The sequence below is a fragment of the Semicossyphus pulcher genome, unplaced genomic scaffold (genome assembly GCF_022749685.1).
Source record: "Semicossyphus pulcher isolate SPU_LCO1_2020_fin unplaced genomic scaffold, fSemPul1.0.p SCAF_20, whole genome shotgun sequence".
Taxonomy (NCBI): Eukaryota; Metazoa; Chordata; class Actinopteri; order Labriformes; family Labridae; genus Semicossyphus; species Semicossyphus pulcher.
In genome coordinates this window covers 22,260,308-22,279,814 of record NW_027211694.1, presented here as the reverse complement: position 1 = coordinate 22,279,814, position 19,507 = coordinate 22,260,308, and the positions used below count along the sequence as shown (strand labels likewise).

General features: G+C 44.7%; 2 protein-coding genes across 2 annotated transcripts in view; one reads left to right on the top strand and one right to left on the bottom strand.

Annotated features, from left to right (window-relative positions):
- Positions 1-7,020, top strand: part of LOC138599889 (EF-hand calcium-binding domain-containing protein 6-like) — a 49,958-nt gene extending 42,938 nt beyond the window's left edge. The window contains exons 33-34 of the mRNA XM_069671645.1: positions 6,226-6,375; positions 6,858-7,020. Of these exons, the coding sequence (XP_069527746.1) occupies positions 6,226-6,375; positions 6,858-6,980 (273 nt within the window). The 3' untranslated portion in view covers positions 6,981-7,020. The remainder of the gene's footprint in view (positions 1-6,225; positions 6,376-6,857) is intronic.
- Positions 7,021-9,679: 2,659 nt separating this feature from the next.
- mpped1 (metallophosphoesterase domain containing 1) overlaps positions 9,680-19,507 on the bottom strand; it is a 94,653-nt gene continuing 84,825 nt past the window's right edge. The window contains exon 7 of the mRNA XM_069670758.1: positions 9,680-14,332. Within this exon, the coding sequence (XP_069526859.1) occupies positions 14,214-14,332 (119 nt within the window). The 3' untranslated portion in view covers positions 9,680-14,213. The remainder of the gene's footprint in view (positions 14,333-19,507) is intronic.

Below are 19,507 nucleotides of genomic sequence, written 5' to 3'. Positions count from 1 at the left end.
AAGTGTGTTCGAAAGAAATCTTACAAACCTGAAAAGACCTTATTCTTAGAAACAAACATTTCTATTCTCTTCAGTTAAACGATGACAGCCCTCGTCTTTGCATTAACTGGACAGAATGACTGTTTACATGGACATATAACTTCCTTAAATACAGTCAATAAAAGTCATTGTTATCAGAATGGGTTGTTCTTCAGAGAGACATTTGACATGTCGCCGTAGGAAAAGCTGTGGTGTAAAATATAAACCAAAAGGGAACAACCAAACACTTAAACATCAAAAAACTATTTAGGATTCAATCAGAATATGTAGAAAACAATAAATACACAGAGAATTCACAAAATGAGAATCCCAATTTTATTTCCAACATATCCAATTAATCAAATAGAAATCTTGTCTTCTCACGATTACATAAACATGACTGACGGTGATATTGATGTTTAAAACGCTCCGCCCGTAGAAAACTCTGCTGCATATCAAATCAAGCGCTCCCTAAACTAACAGCCCCTCCCCCAGGGGGCGACGGAGAGGTTTGGGCTTCACTTTTGGGGGAGCTGGCAGGTCATGTGATGAGCGCCTACCTCACAGCGGCAGTTCAGAGTGGAAGAGTAAACAACAGAGACGGTGTTTCGGAGACTTTCAGCCGAATGAGTCTGTGGTTGTCGTGGTTACAGCAGATGTTGAAATCGGGAAGAGAAAACGTAGCTGTCCCTGTGAATGCCTCTTTGATGTTTGTCATTACGATCAAACTAAACTTCTCTGTTTCGTCTTTGAAGTGTTGTTTGTGCAAACGTGTCATGAAGGCGACTAACGCTCAGTCGCGTTTTGAACGCTGCTTGTTGTTACGCTAAAACAGGAGGAGAGCAAGTCACTCGTTAAACCGAAACACCGGTCCAACGAAACGGCTCGTCATCGTTTGTTTGGAGGTGTTTCAGGTTTAGGGCGAGTGATGTTTCAGTTTCGTTCTCTTTGGCGGCACCTATGACGATAAACGGTAATTACAGGAGCACACTTCCCAGATATCCAGACAGTGCTGCATGTGTGACGTCCACGGTCGGCTCCGGTTGTAACTCTTGATTTTCCTGGCTGACGGTCGCTTTCCTTTTCAGACTGTTTGCTTCATCTGAGCGTCGAGTTTGTTTCTTCTTCTTTGGATTTTCACTTCTTGTTGAAGTTGTATCTGTAGTCATCCATCTTTTCTTTGTTTGTTCAGCCATAGTAGATTACTATTAATAACGCGTTAACGCACATTCCCTTTAACACCACTAATTATTTTAACGTGCGATTAAGGCACACGTGTTCTATTATTATAACCCTCCGCCCGCCCCGTGGTTTTGAGAAATTGTTGTGGACAGCATGCAGAAACAAACCTCGATGAGCAGAAATGGATAAAGAAAAGGGTCTTTTAAATGTTCAGCCTCAAAGCTCTGCTACATGGTTCTCTGGACAAGACAAAAGTTATTTGTTTTACTGTCGATGTGAACGGAGGTACCACCGGCAGTGTTTCCGCTACATACATTTTGCCGGGTTAGTCGATGATTTTGTCGATCGCCCGCTCTCCTTGTTGAGGAAGAGCATTGACACAGTGACAGGAGTCACAGGACATCAGGACGCTTTCTGTCCGCATACGCTCCTACTGTGTATCTCCGTAGGTCCCTGTTGTAAATGCATTGACCGTCGCTGTTTATGAAGCTTATTAAAGGTGCAGATGTCATTCGGTAACGATCGATCGTTTCGATCGTTACGTCATTAATAACGTCCCTCGTGCACACGCGGCCAACGTGCTGTGAGAACTGAATCACGTTAGAAAATATTTAGTTTTTGTAACTTATTTAAACAGACTGCTGATGAAGACAGTCAACACAGCAGACAGACAGACAGACAGGAAGAGGGGGCGGGGCCAGAAGCTATGCAGAGAGCAGAGGTGCAGGTGTGTTGGGGGAGGAAAGTGATCAGATTAAAGTAGTTTGAATTAAAACGTGAATTAAGGTGAAGAAGAGAGAACAATTAAACTGTGGAAGGAAGAAATAAGCACATAGAAAGAGGGTAAGTCTACATGTGACGTGCTTCTCACACAAATCATTGATATATGCGTTGATTGCCATGTTCTGCTTTCAGCATATATTCTGAGCGTGCAGCACCTTTGAGGTTATTCTGCAGAATATTCTGGACAGTATTTGTCTTTGTTTTGGAATGTTGCAATAATAATTAACATACATTTGCACAAAGGAAGCATATTGGTCCATTCCCGTATTAAAAAAATATCTCTTTAAGGTACATTTACACCAGGTAAAAAATGTGCGATTAATTTGCGATTAATCACAAGTTAACAATGGACAACCATGCGATTACTCGCGAAACCTGCAGAGAGCGGAAAAGCAGCCGCTTAGCTCCGCCTACCCTCTCTGGCAGACCAACCACTGCTGCCTGATGGAAAACGCGTCACTAACTGGGCGCCGCTTGGGATTTTTTCGGTGAAAGTCGCCACAGACATGAGTCCATAACAGTACTATATACTGCAGATGCAAAGGCTTTCATCAGTGGGCCATAGGCTCAGTCACCATTGCCTCATTCAGAGATAGAGACTTAACAGACGTTTATTTACATGAAAATCGAGATTTAAAAAATAAAATGCAAAGAGGTCATGAAACCTGCGTCTGCGCCGCAAAGCAGCACCAAGTGCAGCATGATGAGTGAATGAAGGCTGAGAGAAAGAACGAGCTGCTCCCCGTCCTCGTCCAGCGTCAGGTCAGACATCCAGAACAGAGACGCTGTACAGAGACACCCTATCCACCGTGCAGCCCTTTATCCATACATTTCCTACATGGTAAAATCTACAGCGTGAGGACAAAAGACGAAGAACAAAACTGGTTTTTAAGCTCACAGATCTTTGAAACTTTATTAACAAGATAAACAGCGAGGAGGAACACCTGTTGTTTTTTTGTAGAAATACAGCATTTAAGTGATTTTCTAGATGTATATCCAGCTTGTTAAAAATGTACAGGAAGATTCCTCATCTTTCTACCACCACTTGTTCCTTTTAGTTTATCACAGAGTACGCCTGATCTCACACTCTTGGTGGGAGAGTCGGAGTAAAGATTTAAAACTTTCACTTTGGAGTAAGGCCCTGTTTACACCTCCGATTAACACTCAGCCTGAGAGATCCGATCACAAGTGGACAGCTTATAATAGGTGTTTTATAATAAAACTGTGATGCTGACTCGATGAGAAAAACAGAGCTACTATTTTTTCACACACTTCTAAAGACAGCAGAGGGATTAAAACCAAAAGAGGGAAGGCTACGAGACATCACACAGAGGTATTAAATCAGTCAAGAAAGAGAGGCGAGCGGTGCAGGGAGAGGAGGTGGTGTTTCCATGGACTCATATTTGCACACACTGCCGAACGAATGTGCACAAACACCTCCCAGACCTCCTCTGGATGTGACCTCAGTGATCAGATCTCGGGTGCAATTACATCTGTACTTACAGAGAGAGAGAACACCAGCTTTGAGTGACGGTGGCGAACTGCTCCTTTAAGTCTGTCTACTTGTGCTCTGATCACTCAGGACGCATGTTAACACCAGGTGGAGACAGGGCCATTGATGCTTTGCACAAATGTAATGTGCATATTACTAACCTAAAACAGCGATGGTTGAAAGCGTCCTTGTTCCATTGTCACTCTGTCTTGGGGCACTTTGTGTCCATGGTGCAATACTGTCCAGTACAGAGAAATCAATTGACTTAGCGTGCACGCCACCATTTGAAACTATACTTTAATTAAACCCTCCTGTGTGCAGACAGTCGGCACAGTTGGAGTTGAGCGTGAAATTGGGACTCAGGGTTTGTACTTTCAGCTCCACGTTCTCATGCTGAGCTGCAGATTAGCACATTTCAAATTAACTCTATCATCCCTCTCCTTTCCTCTCTTTAAGGTCTGATCTATTGTAGTTTCATTGGCTGTAAGTTTAAAACCGGTTACAGTAAAGTGGAGGGCGGGTGGCTGTGGATTGTGAGGAGGAGGTGATGGGCGACGGCGGGTTGCCAGACTGTGTAAACTCAGCGGGGACCTCCCACCCTCAGGCTCTCGACTCTCGCCTCCCATGACAAGCAAATTGGGCAAGTTTGGTGGTTTGCAGTGCTTTTTCTTTTTGGCATGTGAAGGTGTATATGAAGCTTTGAACAATGACACACGGGTGGGCACGCTCTAAAAGAACCCCCCGCTGAGTGACTAAGCCGAGCCCCAAGCTTCAATGGAGCGTGTGGGTGAGGGCCTAATCTGGCAACCCACGAGCTGCAACCTTCCAAACCAACTTTTGGATTCACAAAGACCTGCATTGTCTCCACCGAACCCACCATCTGTGGAAATTTGTAGAGACCCCCTGCATCGAATTTGACTCGTTGGTGTGTCTGTGGACGAGTTTACAGACGAAACCTCGTTATCTGAAACAAAAAGCACTTTGTTTGAAGTCTCAGCTTGTGAAATATCACCGATAATGTGACAGCTCCATCATTTTCTATTTACCTACATTACCTTGGACAGAATAATCCAAAGTCTTCTTTTCATTTCTACGCTGATGACGCCGTCATTCACTGCTCTGCACCATTTGATAGATAACAAGAACAGCTTTGTCAGCTGCAACTTGTCTTAATGCAGACTGTGTTGTTTAACAGCCTCGTAGGAGACACTTGTTTCAGGAGATGGACAGGAAATTTAGTTTGCATCTGCTTTGAAACACCTAGGGTTTTAAATTGATGACCACTAATCCTTCGAGCATTAAGGACGGAAATCATTCTAATCTATAAACGTTTGTTGTTCCCAAAGTCCAAATTGAATTGGATCGGAGAGCTTTGATGTTTTCTGCACCTACTGCATCAAACAATCTACCGACAGGTCTTAAACTTCAAATCTTAGCGCGTTTTCACATCAGGTACGATCGCTTCGTACCGTGCCTGAGTACGGTTGCCCCCCCTCTCCTCTCCCCTGCCGGTCAGCATTCACATTAATAATTTTGTTCCGTACCCGAGTACACTTATGGTAGGACACACTTTAGCTGAGGGAGTCATTAATGAAAACCTCTTGGTCGAGTCAGATTGATTGAAAGGCGATTAAGCTGATCACAGCCGTTTGACCATCCCACCAGGCCAGCGAAGAGTTAAGAGCTCAAGGCATAGGTGATATAGCCGGTCGCCTTGGGCACCACGTTCCGTAAACACAGACAGCTAGCGTCTAAAAAAGGTACTGCAGTCCAAATTCAAATAAAGTCTCCCCCCGCCCCCTCCTCCACAGATTCCAATGATTCCTGCTGCTAGCTTCGGGGCTAACTCGCGTCACTTTCCTCACACAGCAGCGAGCAGGAAGCAAGGCACGTGAGCGCGGCTTCAGTCTTGAGGAGTACGTGGCTTTATTACACACACAGCCTAACTGCACAGTCGTTCTGTTACTGATGACACTGTCCGCTGATCCGATCCCAGCTCACTCTCATAACTCACTTCCTGTCTCTCTCCCTCACTTGCTCCACCACCCACACTCACGCACTCAGCTTTTCCCAAACAGAGCTACGCTTCTAGTACAACACGAAGCTCACGCGGGTTGCCAGGTTGAGGACACTGAGCCTACTCGAGCGCAAGACGTGCGCTTTGACGATGACAGGCAACGATTCCTGTGTGCCAATTTGTTTCATATCTGGCAACCCGGGGTGATGAAATGGGCAGAGGGCGGGATCACGCAGACCGAAACACACACAGACGTTCAACAGCGGGATGGACATTTCAGGAGGAGAACAAACTGGCTGCAGCGTTGTTGTCAGAGTGTTTCAACTTAGCATGTTTCCTTACTCTCTGACACATTAAACATATTATTAGATTGTTCCTTTAATTGGTTCATCCTACTTGTAAAAAGTAAATACTTTTAAAATACTGATTTTCCAGTTCAGGGAAAGAGTTGCTACGACATACAGTGATTAAGTTAATCTGTGTTATCGCAATCTTTTTGGATTTTTGTCCAGTATTTATCTGATCAGGCATCTGACAAATAGTCTATTATTATTATATCATCTTTAGATTAATCAATAAAAGAATAACCGTTAGGTGCAGCCCGAAATCTTAACGGTTAACCAGGTTAAATTAAAAATGCAATGAAATTAATTTGTTGTTTTCTCCTTTGTTGTTCACCTCTTCCTGTTCCGGCCTCGTCCGACGGGATCCTTCCTGTTATTGTCCGGTTCAGGCGAGCCAGAGCGTCCCGAGCAAAGCCTGCGTGGACGCCATGCTGAGGATCTACGATGTGGTTCGCTCCTCCTGGACCTCCATCCGACGCTGCTTCCTGTCGTCTGACCGCGCCCGCACAGGAACCGTCTCCGTGCAGGACTTCAGGAAGGTGAGTTCAGCTGCAGCGCGGCGTCCCGCGGAGCTCCAACCTGCTGTGCTGCAACCGAGCGACGCCAAACTCTCAAAGATAAACTGCTTCTGTGTGAATTATTGATGCAACAGTTTGAGCTCGCTCGTGTCTCTTCTATCAAAACATCTGAAGGAGAATGACTGGAAATCCATGAAGCTGCACACACACACACACTTACACACACACCTGTTCACTTGACAGCCAATCAGTAATTTTAATTGTTTAATTAAGCTGAAGGTTGAAACAAGACCACGCTGACATTTTGGCCCAGGAGAGCAGCAGCTGACACGCCTGTTTCATTGTTGCTGCTGTACGACTGACTGACGACTCCCTGAATTAATCGATAGAAACAATTAGCAGCCTGGTTAGCGACGACATCTCCTAAACCCCCAGCTAACACACACAAACAGACTCACACACAAACGTGCACAGGTTAACACTCCAACCTTGTCGCCCCGCAGGTTCTGTGCCAATTCAGCGTGAATCTGTCGTCAGATGAGTTCTTTCACGTCAGCTCTTATTTTGACGGGAGCAGCACGGGGAAGATCTGCTACAACAACTTCCTTTGGGCGTTTCTGCACTGACCTTTGCTCGGATGCTCTCGGCTGCTGTACTAAGTCTATGTCCCCCCAGGTCTTGTGTTACATCATGCACCCAGTTTGAGTTTGTTCAGGGGGCTCACGTAACCCCCAAACCCCTGTAGCCAAATATGCATGTGTGGATTTAACTCTATTGTTTTATAATAACACAGAACTAAATATCTTTAATAAAGAATACAAAGAGGTTTACTAATCGTGTGTTCATTAAAAAAGTATACTAATGGTGGTGGTATGGTGGCCTGTGTGGGTTCTTGCACTCGTGCCTCCTGCAGCCTCAACAGGCAACGAGGGAGGGGTGTTTCTCCTGCCATGAAAAACGAGAGAATTTCTGACATCAAGTCAAGAGAAGAAATCACCAGAGTGAAGCTGGTGAGAATATATCAGTTGCTAATGCTAACACTATGAACATTGCTAACGGCTAATTCATACTGGAAGTGTGTCGGCTGCGTGTCGGCTGCGCTGATCCAGCCAGCCCCGTCTTTGAGTGAGTTTGACCTTAAACTATAAACCATAAACAACTTCAATATGTTCGCTTCATAAAAGTCATTTAGATTTATTATATATACATTAATCACTCTTCACTTCACCTGGCTGTTTGATACATCCCGGCGTAGTTTCCGGTCTTTGTTTTAAAGGTGTCCGTGTGTTGGTCTGAACACAAAACGATCTTCGTTTGAAACGGGGCCTTAAAAACAACCGTATGAGCCGAGACGGAGAGACGGAGAGCGAGCGAGGGGGGGGGGAGGGAGAGAACCAAGTTACGCCTGTAACATGATGTTATTTATTTATTGTTACTAACATATACACTCATGGCCGGCGGGAGACTTATGACTACGTTTTTATTTCAAAGAAAATTAAGAAGGAACCGCGATAAGGAGCCTGCGAGTGACTTTATCCATCAAATCACTTCCTGGAAAAGTTACAAATAAAGTAAAAAATAACGATGGCCCGGGAAACACTTAATAATTATGTACAAACGAGGGGAGTCATTCCAGATCGGGCTTTTACTCCAGGAAGAGATGTTACTGTCAGAGATCAACAGGACTTGTCATGAACACTTGTGTGAATACTGGTGTGCTGCAGCTTGAGTGCCCTGTCCTCAGTTAGAGGGTGTAGCTGACCGACTGATGCTCGACTGTCCACAATCCCTTTAAGGGAACTTTCTAGACTTTATTCCTCCAGCAGAACAAATACAAAGACCATGGGGACTGTGGAATATATATTTGGTCATATATGATTTATTTTACGTGAACGCACATACATGTCCGCAACACAGACTCCACAGTCCATACTGTACACCCGCTGAAAACAGCACACCGATCCTGCCTGTACGGAGCAGCTACAATATGGATTAGACCATTTCAGCGACAGCTAGGGGTTGATGTGGAACAGTCCAAGTCGCAGCAGGAACAGGGGGGTTTTATACAGGACGCATCACATTTCATTTTCACCGTGTATTTTGACCGCTCACGGTAAAAACAGCCGAGCCTCCTTTTCTCTACATTTCGCATCGTGCCGGCAGTGTGAGGACGCTCATCTGTTTTCATGCATTTAAAATGAACACGTCCCACAGCCGTCACGCACACGCCACGCTTCCAGCCCGATTCCCTCCTTCAGACTAAAGTCCTGATCCTGAAGATCCCGATCTCTCCAGATGTTCCTGTGGTGTGAGGGATGTTAAGAGTGATTTTACTTCCCTCGATCTGCTCAGAAGAACGTCGTGGCCGCACCGATTTCAAATACTTTAAGCCGAGCACGAGCTCTGTGGATCGTCATGACCTAGTAAAGTTATCTTGTGTCAAAAGACTTACTTTAATCAATTTGTCATTTTTATGCTTACATGATCACAAATGATGAACTGATAAAAGAAGGGGGGGGGTGGGGAGGACGGGCCCACTGCTCAACCCTCTCAGTGGGTTAATCTGTCCCTGGCAGCATCACAGGAACCGATGAGTGCAAAACATTTAAAAAATAAAGATTAACAAAGAGAGATTGATGACCGATTTGAGTTTGTCACTGTTCTCCACCTTCTGTGTGTTTGACACCGATTTGTGTTCCAAAGCCAATCACACAAAGTGCCTTCTTAACGCTGCAGACGCCGGGGAAGCACTGGATGCTTCCTTTGTTCGGAGGGGACGTGTGAAGTGAGACGGATGACAGGGAGATGGAGGGGACGTCTGTCATTCATTCAGAGGGAAAAACGCTGCAGCAGCAACTTATTTACGCAGAGGAGAGAGGAGAGAGACGTGCAGAGGAAGCCGAGAGACAAACGAGCAGATGGAAAAGGAAACGAGCTCGGTTTAGTGGTTAGAGAGGGAGAGAGAGAAAAAGACGAGAGTGTATGAAAGCTGGTTGTATTAATGGCAAAGTAAAAAAGCCATCCGCGAATAAATTAGCCGGTCTCCGCTGGGATTACTAATGTAATTATTTGAACGAGGGTTCTCATTAGAATGTGCAGAGGTGTGGAAGACCTGCGGAACAAAACGGGAGACAGAGACGGAGCGGCGAGGGTTTAGCTACTGGAAATTAACTGGCTGCTCCGGGCTCTATAATTGATACGAGACACAGATACGTTTGATCGGAACAAAAGGAGACGAAGCAGGACGAGGGAAGTTTCCTCTAATTTCTCTGCTTTGGAAGAAGAAATAAATTAGAGGAGGGACAAAAGGAAGGAAAGAAGGAAGCAAGGTCACAGATAAGGTTTTATTCAATCAGTCAATAATCTTTTTAAGAAAGAAAGGTACTTTACATTTTGAGAGTTGTCTCCAGGAGCAACACAGTAACATTTTGCAGCTGTTGGGTCGTCACTTTTTACTTTACAGTTTAAAAAATGTCCCCAACATCGCCGGCAAAACACAACACCACATGAGCACTTTTATTCCAAAATGCTGCACGCACATTTGAAGACAGACCTGACGTTCAAACCTTCCATGATTGTTTAAATAAAAAGGATCCAGCAGCTAGAAATAAAACGTATAATCCTTTAAAAAGTACCAACAACAATCTGCTTTCTAGTCTCAGCTGTCAGTCATCCCGCCTTCAAACAGTGCGCGTCTCATTTTGGAACAAAACTCTTCATATGCAGATTGTCTGAGTAGCAGAAGTCATTAACTCCTTTAAGCATGCCTCAAGAAAGAAATCAATAAATAGTACAGAACTTTTTTTTTTTCCCTGGAAAAAACAGGAAACACATAACAGCTACTGAAGCAGCGGAGCATCAAAGTGAAGACGTCTAAATGAGGAGAGGGGGACCGGAGAGTCGCCCAAAAACAGACATGAAACTTGGAGATGAAAGTTCCTCCCAGCTTTTGGGTTTTAATACTTCCCTTTATTCCTCTCTGGGAACATTTTCATCGTCGACTTTAATTAAGTTTGTGTTTTAATTCAAACCACAAACATTCAAACTAACCCTGATCTAAAGTCTCCCCACTTCATGCCGAAAAAAATCCTGCGTCTTTGAAGAGCGTCGTATTGATATCTGGTGCCAGCTTTCCACAAAGAACCATCACATGTTCTTCTGATCCATCAGAACCAATTAGTGAAGTGGGGACGAGATGCTGGGAGAATAATGTTTGTTTCTCATAAACAATGAAGATGCCGAGCGGAGAGAGTTTCACCGAACTTCACCAGATACTCGCAGACACCTTCTGGCAGACGAGAGGGCTTTTAATGTGAAACACCAGCAGGAAGTGTCATCTAGTAAGTTAGCTTAGCGCTAATCAAAAAGAAACACTACCAGACGTGATTAATGATTGATTACTGATCGGTACTTTTATAAAAGTTATCTTTATTACCCTTCAGAAGCAGACAGCTTCTTTGTGTTCTGTTTAACGGATCCGCACGTTGTACGTTAGCGTTCATTGCCCGTAGACTTCATGCATCCTTCCACCTTTTTCCACCGACAGATTATTAAGCTGTTGAATTTGCACCCACAGTATTGCAGCATTTTTACTGACACATACTTCAACATTGTAGACACAGCAGTTATTTTTCATGCGTCGTCTGTGTTTCACTCGGTCCTCGTGGTTTTACAGTCACAGAGCTGTCAGCCCCTCGTTTATTAACCATGTTCGCCCTGAAGAAACCTACAGGAGAGCTCACAACTGATCTTACTTTCAAGCAGAGACAAGGCGAGGTCAAAAGCTCGTATGTGGCTGACCGCATCAGGTCAACGTGCGCTTTAGTGGGCAATGTGTTACAAGGACTGTCCTTATGAGGCCGATGACCACGTGTTTGAAAGCAGGTACGCGCTGCGGACGTAGGTGAGGACAGCAGAGGAGCAGCGGAGGAGCAGCCCCGCCTACTCCTCGAACAAAGTATCCAGAGCCGTATAGACAGAGAGTCGCGTCAGTGGAGCTCCAGCATGCTCCATGATCCACCATTGTGATGTCGCAACTGTCTCTCTCTACGGCTCTGAAAGTATCCTCACTCACTCACTCACTCAGTCAGTCGTTGTAACTTCAATGCCGGCACGGCTGCAACAGCAACGAGACCTCCTGCAGAGTTTCACCTGACTGCTGATCATTTGTCACACCCCAGTGAGCATCAACCGGGAATGCAACGTTGAAATTGGTTTGAAAACAGGCTGAAATCACGTCTAAACGCCTAACTTCAACCATTTTTTAACCGGCTGAAATATGTTTACGACATCGACGTCGATGATTGTAGCGGCATTTCTCCAGAATCATTTTGCAGTGATGCGTTAAATCCGGTCTACACAGATGAAATTTCAACACGTTGTATTTTGACTACAAAAATCAGGAACGCGGCGCTTTATGGGCGGTGATGTTAACGAGAAGGTTCACAGACATCCTGAAGAGAGCAGTTTGAAACACTCCCCACAGAAGAAAGACAAAAGCAGACTGAGCATGTGCAGGGACTTCGTCTGAGCAGCTCCGACTACGACGGCAGAAGGAGCTCTGCATGCTGACGTAGGTGATTGACACCTGACAGGAAGATGGGTCTGAGGAGACCTCGGTGATGAGTGCTGGACTTGAATGCATGCATGTTGTTGTAACAGAAGCAGGTGAAATCTAGTTTAATCACCGTCTTCACACAGTCGGTTTTGAGCGTCTTTCAACGGAGAAATGCTCGCTGGGACGGACCATGAGAACATTATACTGGAAAATATGTACAACTAAATCGTGCCACAATAAATTAATACATTTTTAGATCGACTGAAGGGAGGTCTGTCTTCTGATTTTAGTGTCGTAGTCCGATAGATTATAATAGATCTGAATAGTTCGGTGCCTAAACCTTCCCAAAGCGTGACTGCTTGTTTAAATTCTCACACTCACAGGCTGGGTAGAAAAGATAATGGGCTAAGATAAGAAGACATTTACATTGACCTTATATTTCACGTCTTCTGGGGAAACAGAAAGGACCTTTGGGCAGGAAGCTGCAGAGTAACGCTGCAGAGTAACTCTGCAGAGTAACTTCTGCCCCTCCCACAGAGCTCATCAGAGCGTGCACCCATATCTTCTGCAAAAACCAGTCCTGGTCGAGTGAGGTACAACGTTTTAGAGAGAGCCTTCAGTTCAGCATCTTCACTGATTCCTGACTTCCAAATTATTTGCTTGTTTTCTTTAAGCTGCCGGGGCCGCACTCTCTTTCAACTGCAAGCCAAACTTTAAACTTCAAGTCCTGACCTGACTCTAAACCGTCCCCTTTAAAGAAAGTGTGGATCAGCCAAAATGTCCTCAAGTTTCAGGCCTTAAACTGCTCCACATTAAATAAGCAAAACACACACAGTCAGCATGAATGTGCACGCTCTAACAAGTGCACCACCTCCTTAGATTATCCACAGACATGGTTTTTTCATGGCGAGCAGTTCTGCTTCTCTTCCCTCGTATTCACATGAAGACATCAGGCGGCAGGATGAGCGCTGATGTGCTGCAGAGGCGAGAGAGGAGCGCAGTAAACTGCAGCCCCGGGGAGCGTTCAGACATAATGTCGGAGAGCACGGAGATCAAAGTGTGACGCGGTCGCGTTACGCTGAGCACATTCACACTCTCACTGAGAACGGCCCGATTCAGAAAATAGAGCAAAGTAAAAGCTCTTTTTTAAAAGCACAGACATAATGCTGAGGGACATGAAAGGGTTAATAATCACCAGGATGGGGCCGAGCTGCTTCACACAGAAGAAAGTACCAGAATAAGCATTTACATTACTAAGAAACAGAGCAAATGAAACGTAACAACCACACAAATATTAACAGGATCTCTGTTGAAAAGCATCCAAAGACTTGAAAATCTTCAAGAAAAGTTATTTTTTCTTTACATTGACGGAACATTTACATAAACCAGTTACAGTACAGTTAGTTACAGCGTTACTCCTCTTAGAAAAGGATTAACTGTTCCATCTCTCCTGCAGATCCTCTGCTCACAAGGCAGTCCAGAAGTAGCGTTAGCATGTAGCACCTTTGTCCAGCCTCCCCGTCGTCGCTAAAACAGCTGAGCATCCCAGCATAAAGGAAGGAGAGAAACTGAAGAGGAGGATAAAAAAGGGGAAGTGCTGCTCGTGGTTTCCTCTTTCTCCTCCTCTCGGCCGGTTAAGAGGCTTATGAGGGCTGTAATGAGGCCCGGGGGAGCGGTGTCAACATGTCTGACACCTCGACTCTCTAACCGCCCGTGGCAGAGACCTCTTGCTGCCCTCACACGCTCGCTTTGATCTCAGACACACACACACACACAGACCCGCAGAAAAACACGCCTGAGGTGGGGAGAGAAACAGGAGGATGACAGAAGCAGAAAAAAGATGGAAAATTAATGTTATAAAGTAGAAGAGAGGAGAAAAGTTCTGTTAAAATCCTCCCGGCAAATGTTCCAAAAGTGCTGCAAAACCAAAACTCTCCAGTCGACGAGGCGCTGTTGGGTTGTTTCACTTTGAGTCTGACGTCTAAATAAAGTGAAAACGGCCAACGCGTCTCTGAGTGCCATGTCAAGATTGTCAGTGCAGTAATGTCTGCTTGTTTCCAAGCCTTTGTTCGCTCGTCCATTTGTCGCTTTGAGACTCAGCGTTGAGAAGAAGAAAAGATGGCACATAAAACATTGAAGCGTCCCTCGGCCCGCTCCGTCTCCACACAGGACGTGTCGTTTTACAAACACACACCCGTGTCGTATTTACAGAATCGCTTCGTGCTGCCCACCGACCTCACCTACCTCTCCTGGCTCCCTTCTCCTGATTGGCTGGAGGAGTTTTGGGGCGGGCCTCCTCTAGTCATGTGGTCCGAGGGTTTGGAAGGTCGAAGACGATGGGCGCGTTCATGGGCAGGAAGTTGACGGTACAGGCCGAGGCGTTGACGAACGTCGTGGTGCCGTCGGTCATCATGCCGTAACCTGGGGAGGAGAGGAAAAGGAGGTGAGACGAAGTTTCTGTTTGGAATGAGAGAACAAAAATGTTAGATGTTGGTGTATATCTGACTTCATCACAATAAAAGCAGGGTGGTTTTTTTGGCCACTTGGGGGCAGCAGAACAAGCTGCAAAGCCAACACATACATCACTATATAAAGTTGGTGTGGGGTTTTTTACACATCGTGACGACACAGAACCACATGAGTTTAAAGACGTGTATAGAACAAGGCACATTATTCATACATGTAAAGACTGCAGGTTAGCAGCGAACAACGCAAATCAGTAAGTCAAACTCAAGCGAGGAGTTCTCGTGGAGCTTTCCCGACACTATCAGCGATAAGATTCTCCATCTGTCCCAGGAGCCGAGTGCACCAGCTGGGCGTAAGTTCCGACTCAGCAACGACCGACTTCTTAACTGGAATTTACAGCGAGTGCCGAACTGACACCGCTCGTTGCTGCGCCCGGTCTCATGATGCACGTCCATGAGAACATTCGAAAAGCGCTGACTGTTACCAAGCAACACACGTCGCTAACTCCCTCATCCAATCATCGACAGAAGATATGGATAACAAAACAAAAGTAAAGACAAATTAATCTTACAGATAGTGAAATGAGGAAACATAAATAATCAAGCATCTCGTCTCCCTCTTTGTTTTGAAAGGCTCTACTGGCACAAAATCTGAGCTCATTCAGCACCTGCAGGGCGGGGACAGCGTCCGACACAGCAACACAAACGGGGCTGAAGTCTAACCGGTGCACAGGGCGTCATTTAAAGTCTGTCGGAACCTTCAGCTCTAAGTCGGACGTAAGGTTACGAGCAGGCGTACGAGGTGCACTCAGCTCCAGGCCTGTACCACGAGTCATGCTCAACATACCCAGGGCATCTTTTGATCTAAAGATGAACATACTTCAAATAAAAAGCAGAAGTGTTGAACCGCTCTCTCTCTCTCTCCTCCGTCTCACGATCAGCTCTCAAAGGTCAGTGGGTGGTGCTTATGCAGGGTGACCTCTTATCTTGAACATAAGCTGCTCTGGAGCAGGTTAGGTGTTACCATGGTGATCTACCCTACTGAAAACGTGGCGTTAACCCCAAAGTTACCTCGGTAACAGCAGATCCTGCTTCGTAGTGTACCCCTGAGGTTGCATCAGAAATGGTTGATCCAAACTCCATTCAGAAGACATCGTTAGCTCGCCCTCTTACGAACAAAGCATGAATTGTTTTTACAAATCTGCATCTTGATGTTTTTAATTCAGCTTTCTTTGGACACATTTATTTACATTAATCGGGTGACATCATGGTAGCAAGACTAGCCGAGCCTGACCTAGCTAACAGCTCATCACTGGTCAGCCTCACGTAGCAGACCTACAGACACAGCTCCTGGAGGAGGCTCTTTATGGTCACCTGACTTTCTAGTGGATTTGGGTCACTGAGGAACAAAGCCTCCTTCTTGACCTTTCATTGGTATTGTAGTGACCATGATATCTTTAGTTTGTGCTGTTGATGTAGGTCGCCCTGGGGCTGACCGGCTCTATTAAACACTTGCGTAACTTGCTTGAGAAAAAAGGATGTCCAGATATGATTCAAATCAAAAGATCCTGGTTTATTTTAACAACTTTAAAGTGGGTTACAAAGAAAACGAGGATATAAACTAGATAATAATGCGAGCCGGGGTCATGCGAGCTGCTCAGCTCAAGGTTTAAACAGACTTTCAGTCAGCCACACCACGAGGCTGCAGCACCGTTCCTTTGAGGCCCGAGCTGACCTGCTGGGTTACACTTACTCAAAAATCAATGATAAACACACCACACACAATATAAAACTGGCAATATAACTAAGGGATGAGATAAAATACAAACTAAGGAACTGTTTGTATGGTGCACACATAACATGCCACAACTTCTCGTGGTCACTTCCTGCATCTCTGTGAGCCCACACAGTTTTAACTCTCCTGCTTTTCCTCCAGCGTGTTCATCGTCTCATCGATAACTATCTTTGCCATGTCTCTGTTTCTGACCACAGTGTGTGCCACAGATTTCAGGTCTGCCTTTTTTAGTTGCAAAATTCCAGGCATAGTTTCCTGTGCTGCAGGAGGAATGGATCAAAAATCGTGTTTAGACGATTATTTTAACATTTTTTATTCATGTTTTTGGCCTTTTATGTCTTTATTGATAAACCCTCTCTCTTACTTTAATCACACTTGGTTCAGAGACTCTGACACCTGCATGAGAAAGTAGAGAGAGCACAGAAGGAGCGACACGTTTCTTTATAAAACACAAACAGACTTGTGGGCTGCAGTTGCGTTTCTTATACGGTATGTCATCTTCAGTTTCTGCTCGAATGTTTGTTTAATCAGCGTGATCAGCTCGGTGACAGTCACTGTCTCCTACTTCCTGTTGATGCGCACAACCTCACGCCGTGTGTGTGCTGCAGGTGTAGCCTCTGTAAACACTCTGCAGCACATCCGCTCCGTTACCAGCCCGTATGTGTAGCCACAGCGTCGACCAGCCCCGTGACGAGGTGCTGCTGATAACGGCGATACACTTACAGAAAAGCCACCGTGCGCAACATAAAGCCTGCCATGGAACCTGCCGGCATGATCTGCGACAGCAGCAGCGTCTGCGTGCATTCTTAAAGTTTACAGGCAGGTGACACACAGACTCTGCAGCTCTGCAGTCACTTTGATGAAGGGCTGCAGATTAGTGAAAGAGAACGAGAAAATGGCGAGTACTCCTTTTGCACTGAGAAACAAGTATCATCGTTGCAGTTAATTTGCCTCACGATCTCACGTCCTGCGATATGACTAATGCACTACACATATCGCAAGTGAGATGGTTAAATGTCACATCGTGCTGCTCCAAGTCGAACCCTGGGCCGGCGCATCGAGGGCTGTAGCCTCACTGCAAACCGGCGCCCTGTTCAGACACTTTGTGTGCATTTCTCTCCTTCCAACTGAAAAGGATCTCCTGCATGTTGCATAAACCCAAAGACAGAATTTTCAGCACTGCAGTTTCTTATATTAGACTGATGCAATACTTTAATTACATCTTTCTTACTGCTACAGGGAAACAAATCCTTCTACATCTTCCCCAGAACATGATTAAATGTTGAAATGAAATCAGAGGAAGTTCTTCGGTCTGTTCTTTTAATAAAAACACAAACAAGAAACACTGTGCTTATAAAGCTGTTAGTATCACAGCTCATCTTCATCTCAAACTGTGAGAATCAAAGTGAGCAAATGTATGCATGAGAGTGTGACACTAACACCACTACAGCTAAAAAAATCTGTGCTCGAAGCCACTTTGGAGCAACGTTTCTTCCAAATGGCAGATCTGAAAGTGTGACCATTTTGTCGAGCATAAGTTAACAACCATCTCCAAAAAAGTACAGCGATGATTTAAGTGTGCACCATCAGTGATTTTGTTAAGTGTAGGTGTCACTTTCAGCAGCTCTTGGAACACAACTCTGCGTGTCTGCGTTGCTCCTTTTCAGATTTGGAATACATGAATATAAAAGCTCAGCGAGGATAATTTATGTCTTTATGAATTCTCTCTCCTCCTGATGATAATGAAGCGAGCCGCTCTCAGCCTCTTTCCTCCCGTAATAAAATCTGATCTAGTTTCTAATCTGGTTCTCTCTGACGGGGGACCGCTGCTCGGGGGGGCTCCGCGCTGACCTGATAACCCCGAAAAAAAGAGAATCGCCAGCCCAGGGAGGCGGCCTCTCTGCCCTCGCTGGCCTGGATGAAATGCTGATATGGATGTGGAAGCTCATCTAATCCTCTGATATATTCTTTAATCAGTTTCTCCTAGAAAACCACAGCATCTCTACTTCTCCGAGGTTACATGCAGCCAATTCAATTAACTTCAAAAGATTCTGAGCAGAGGGGTCGGGTAACACGGCTTTTCTTCTTTGTGTTGCGTTTATATTCAGCGTTAAGATGTTTAAATGCATGTGAACTAACGCTAACCGCCTCCAGGACGTGACAGGAAGTAGACAAACAAATGTACTTTTACTTCCTGCCAAGCGTATTATATTTGATACACACGTTCTTAAGAGCTCGACATCACCGGTGTGATCATTCTCTTCCTGAAAAACCTGTTCAATTCAACCAGACACAAGCAGTGAACCGATGATCCACCCGGGGGGGAAGTCTGGCCCAGAGGACGTTCGGACGAGACGTGAAAGATGGAGGTCGTCAGTCGGTGAGTCACACGAGGCTTTAACTGACGTTTCTGCACGTTTAAAAAAAGTTGCTGACACTTCAAGAGGAATATTCACGAGATTAAAGAAATATATATTGACTATATATATTTTAACTTGTAACTATGTTTGTATCACATTAGATGTCCACATTCATTTTCTCGCTCTTTATGCTCCGTAAAGCTTTTGATTATTTAATTGAACTAATTCAAGGTTTAAATGACAATGAGGGTGAACTGATATTTATAGGCTATAGTGCATTTACAACCTGTATCACAGTAATAGATGAGTGATTGGCTCTCCTGCTGATCATTTCCTTTTGCAAATTGATTTTCACAAAAAAACAAATGTTTTTTTTCTCAGTTTAAAGACGCTGAAGGGAGAATTTAAAGAACAGAGTTTAAGGGGTTAAAAAATGTTTACATAAACACACGAGGTAACCAGTAAAATTTAGAAAAGCCTGATGTATCAGATATGATACAAAACAAACTCATACATGCACTGTTATTTATGCTTCTTATATGTGCATAGCACATGTCATGAACTGTTGTTGTCTTTGTCTGTTATTGTATATATTTTGTGTTGTGCTGATATGGATCTATGAGTCTGAAATAAAGCAATAATGTATCAATAAAGACCCCCGACTCAAAGAATTTCTGAGAATAATTTGACGGTTCAGGTCAAACAGGGTTAAAGGTCATAATGGTTTCTGTCAGCCTTCAACTTAGAAACAACATTCACATGCATTAATAAATGCAATAAAACACAAGTTACACTTCATATATAAATCAACATGAATTCAGAAACGATTGAAATCAGGTTGTTCTTCTTTCTTTTAGAAAACATGAAAACATTTCATTACATTTCAGGTCTGTACCGAGGACACTAAAGGTGCCATGTGGCTCTTTACTGTGTACTTACATTATTATGGAAAGCACGTTAATGTGCTTCTAATTTT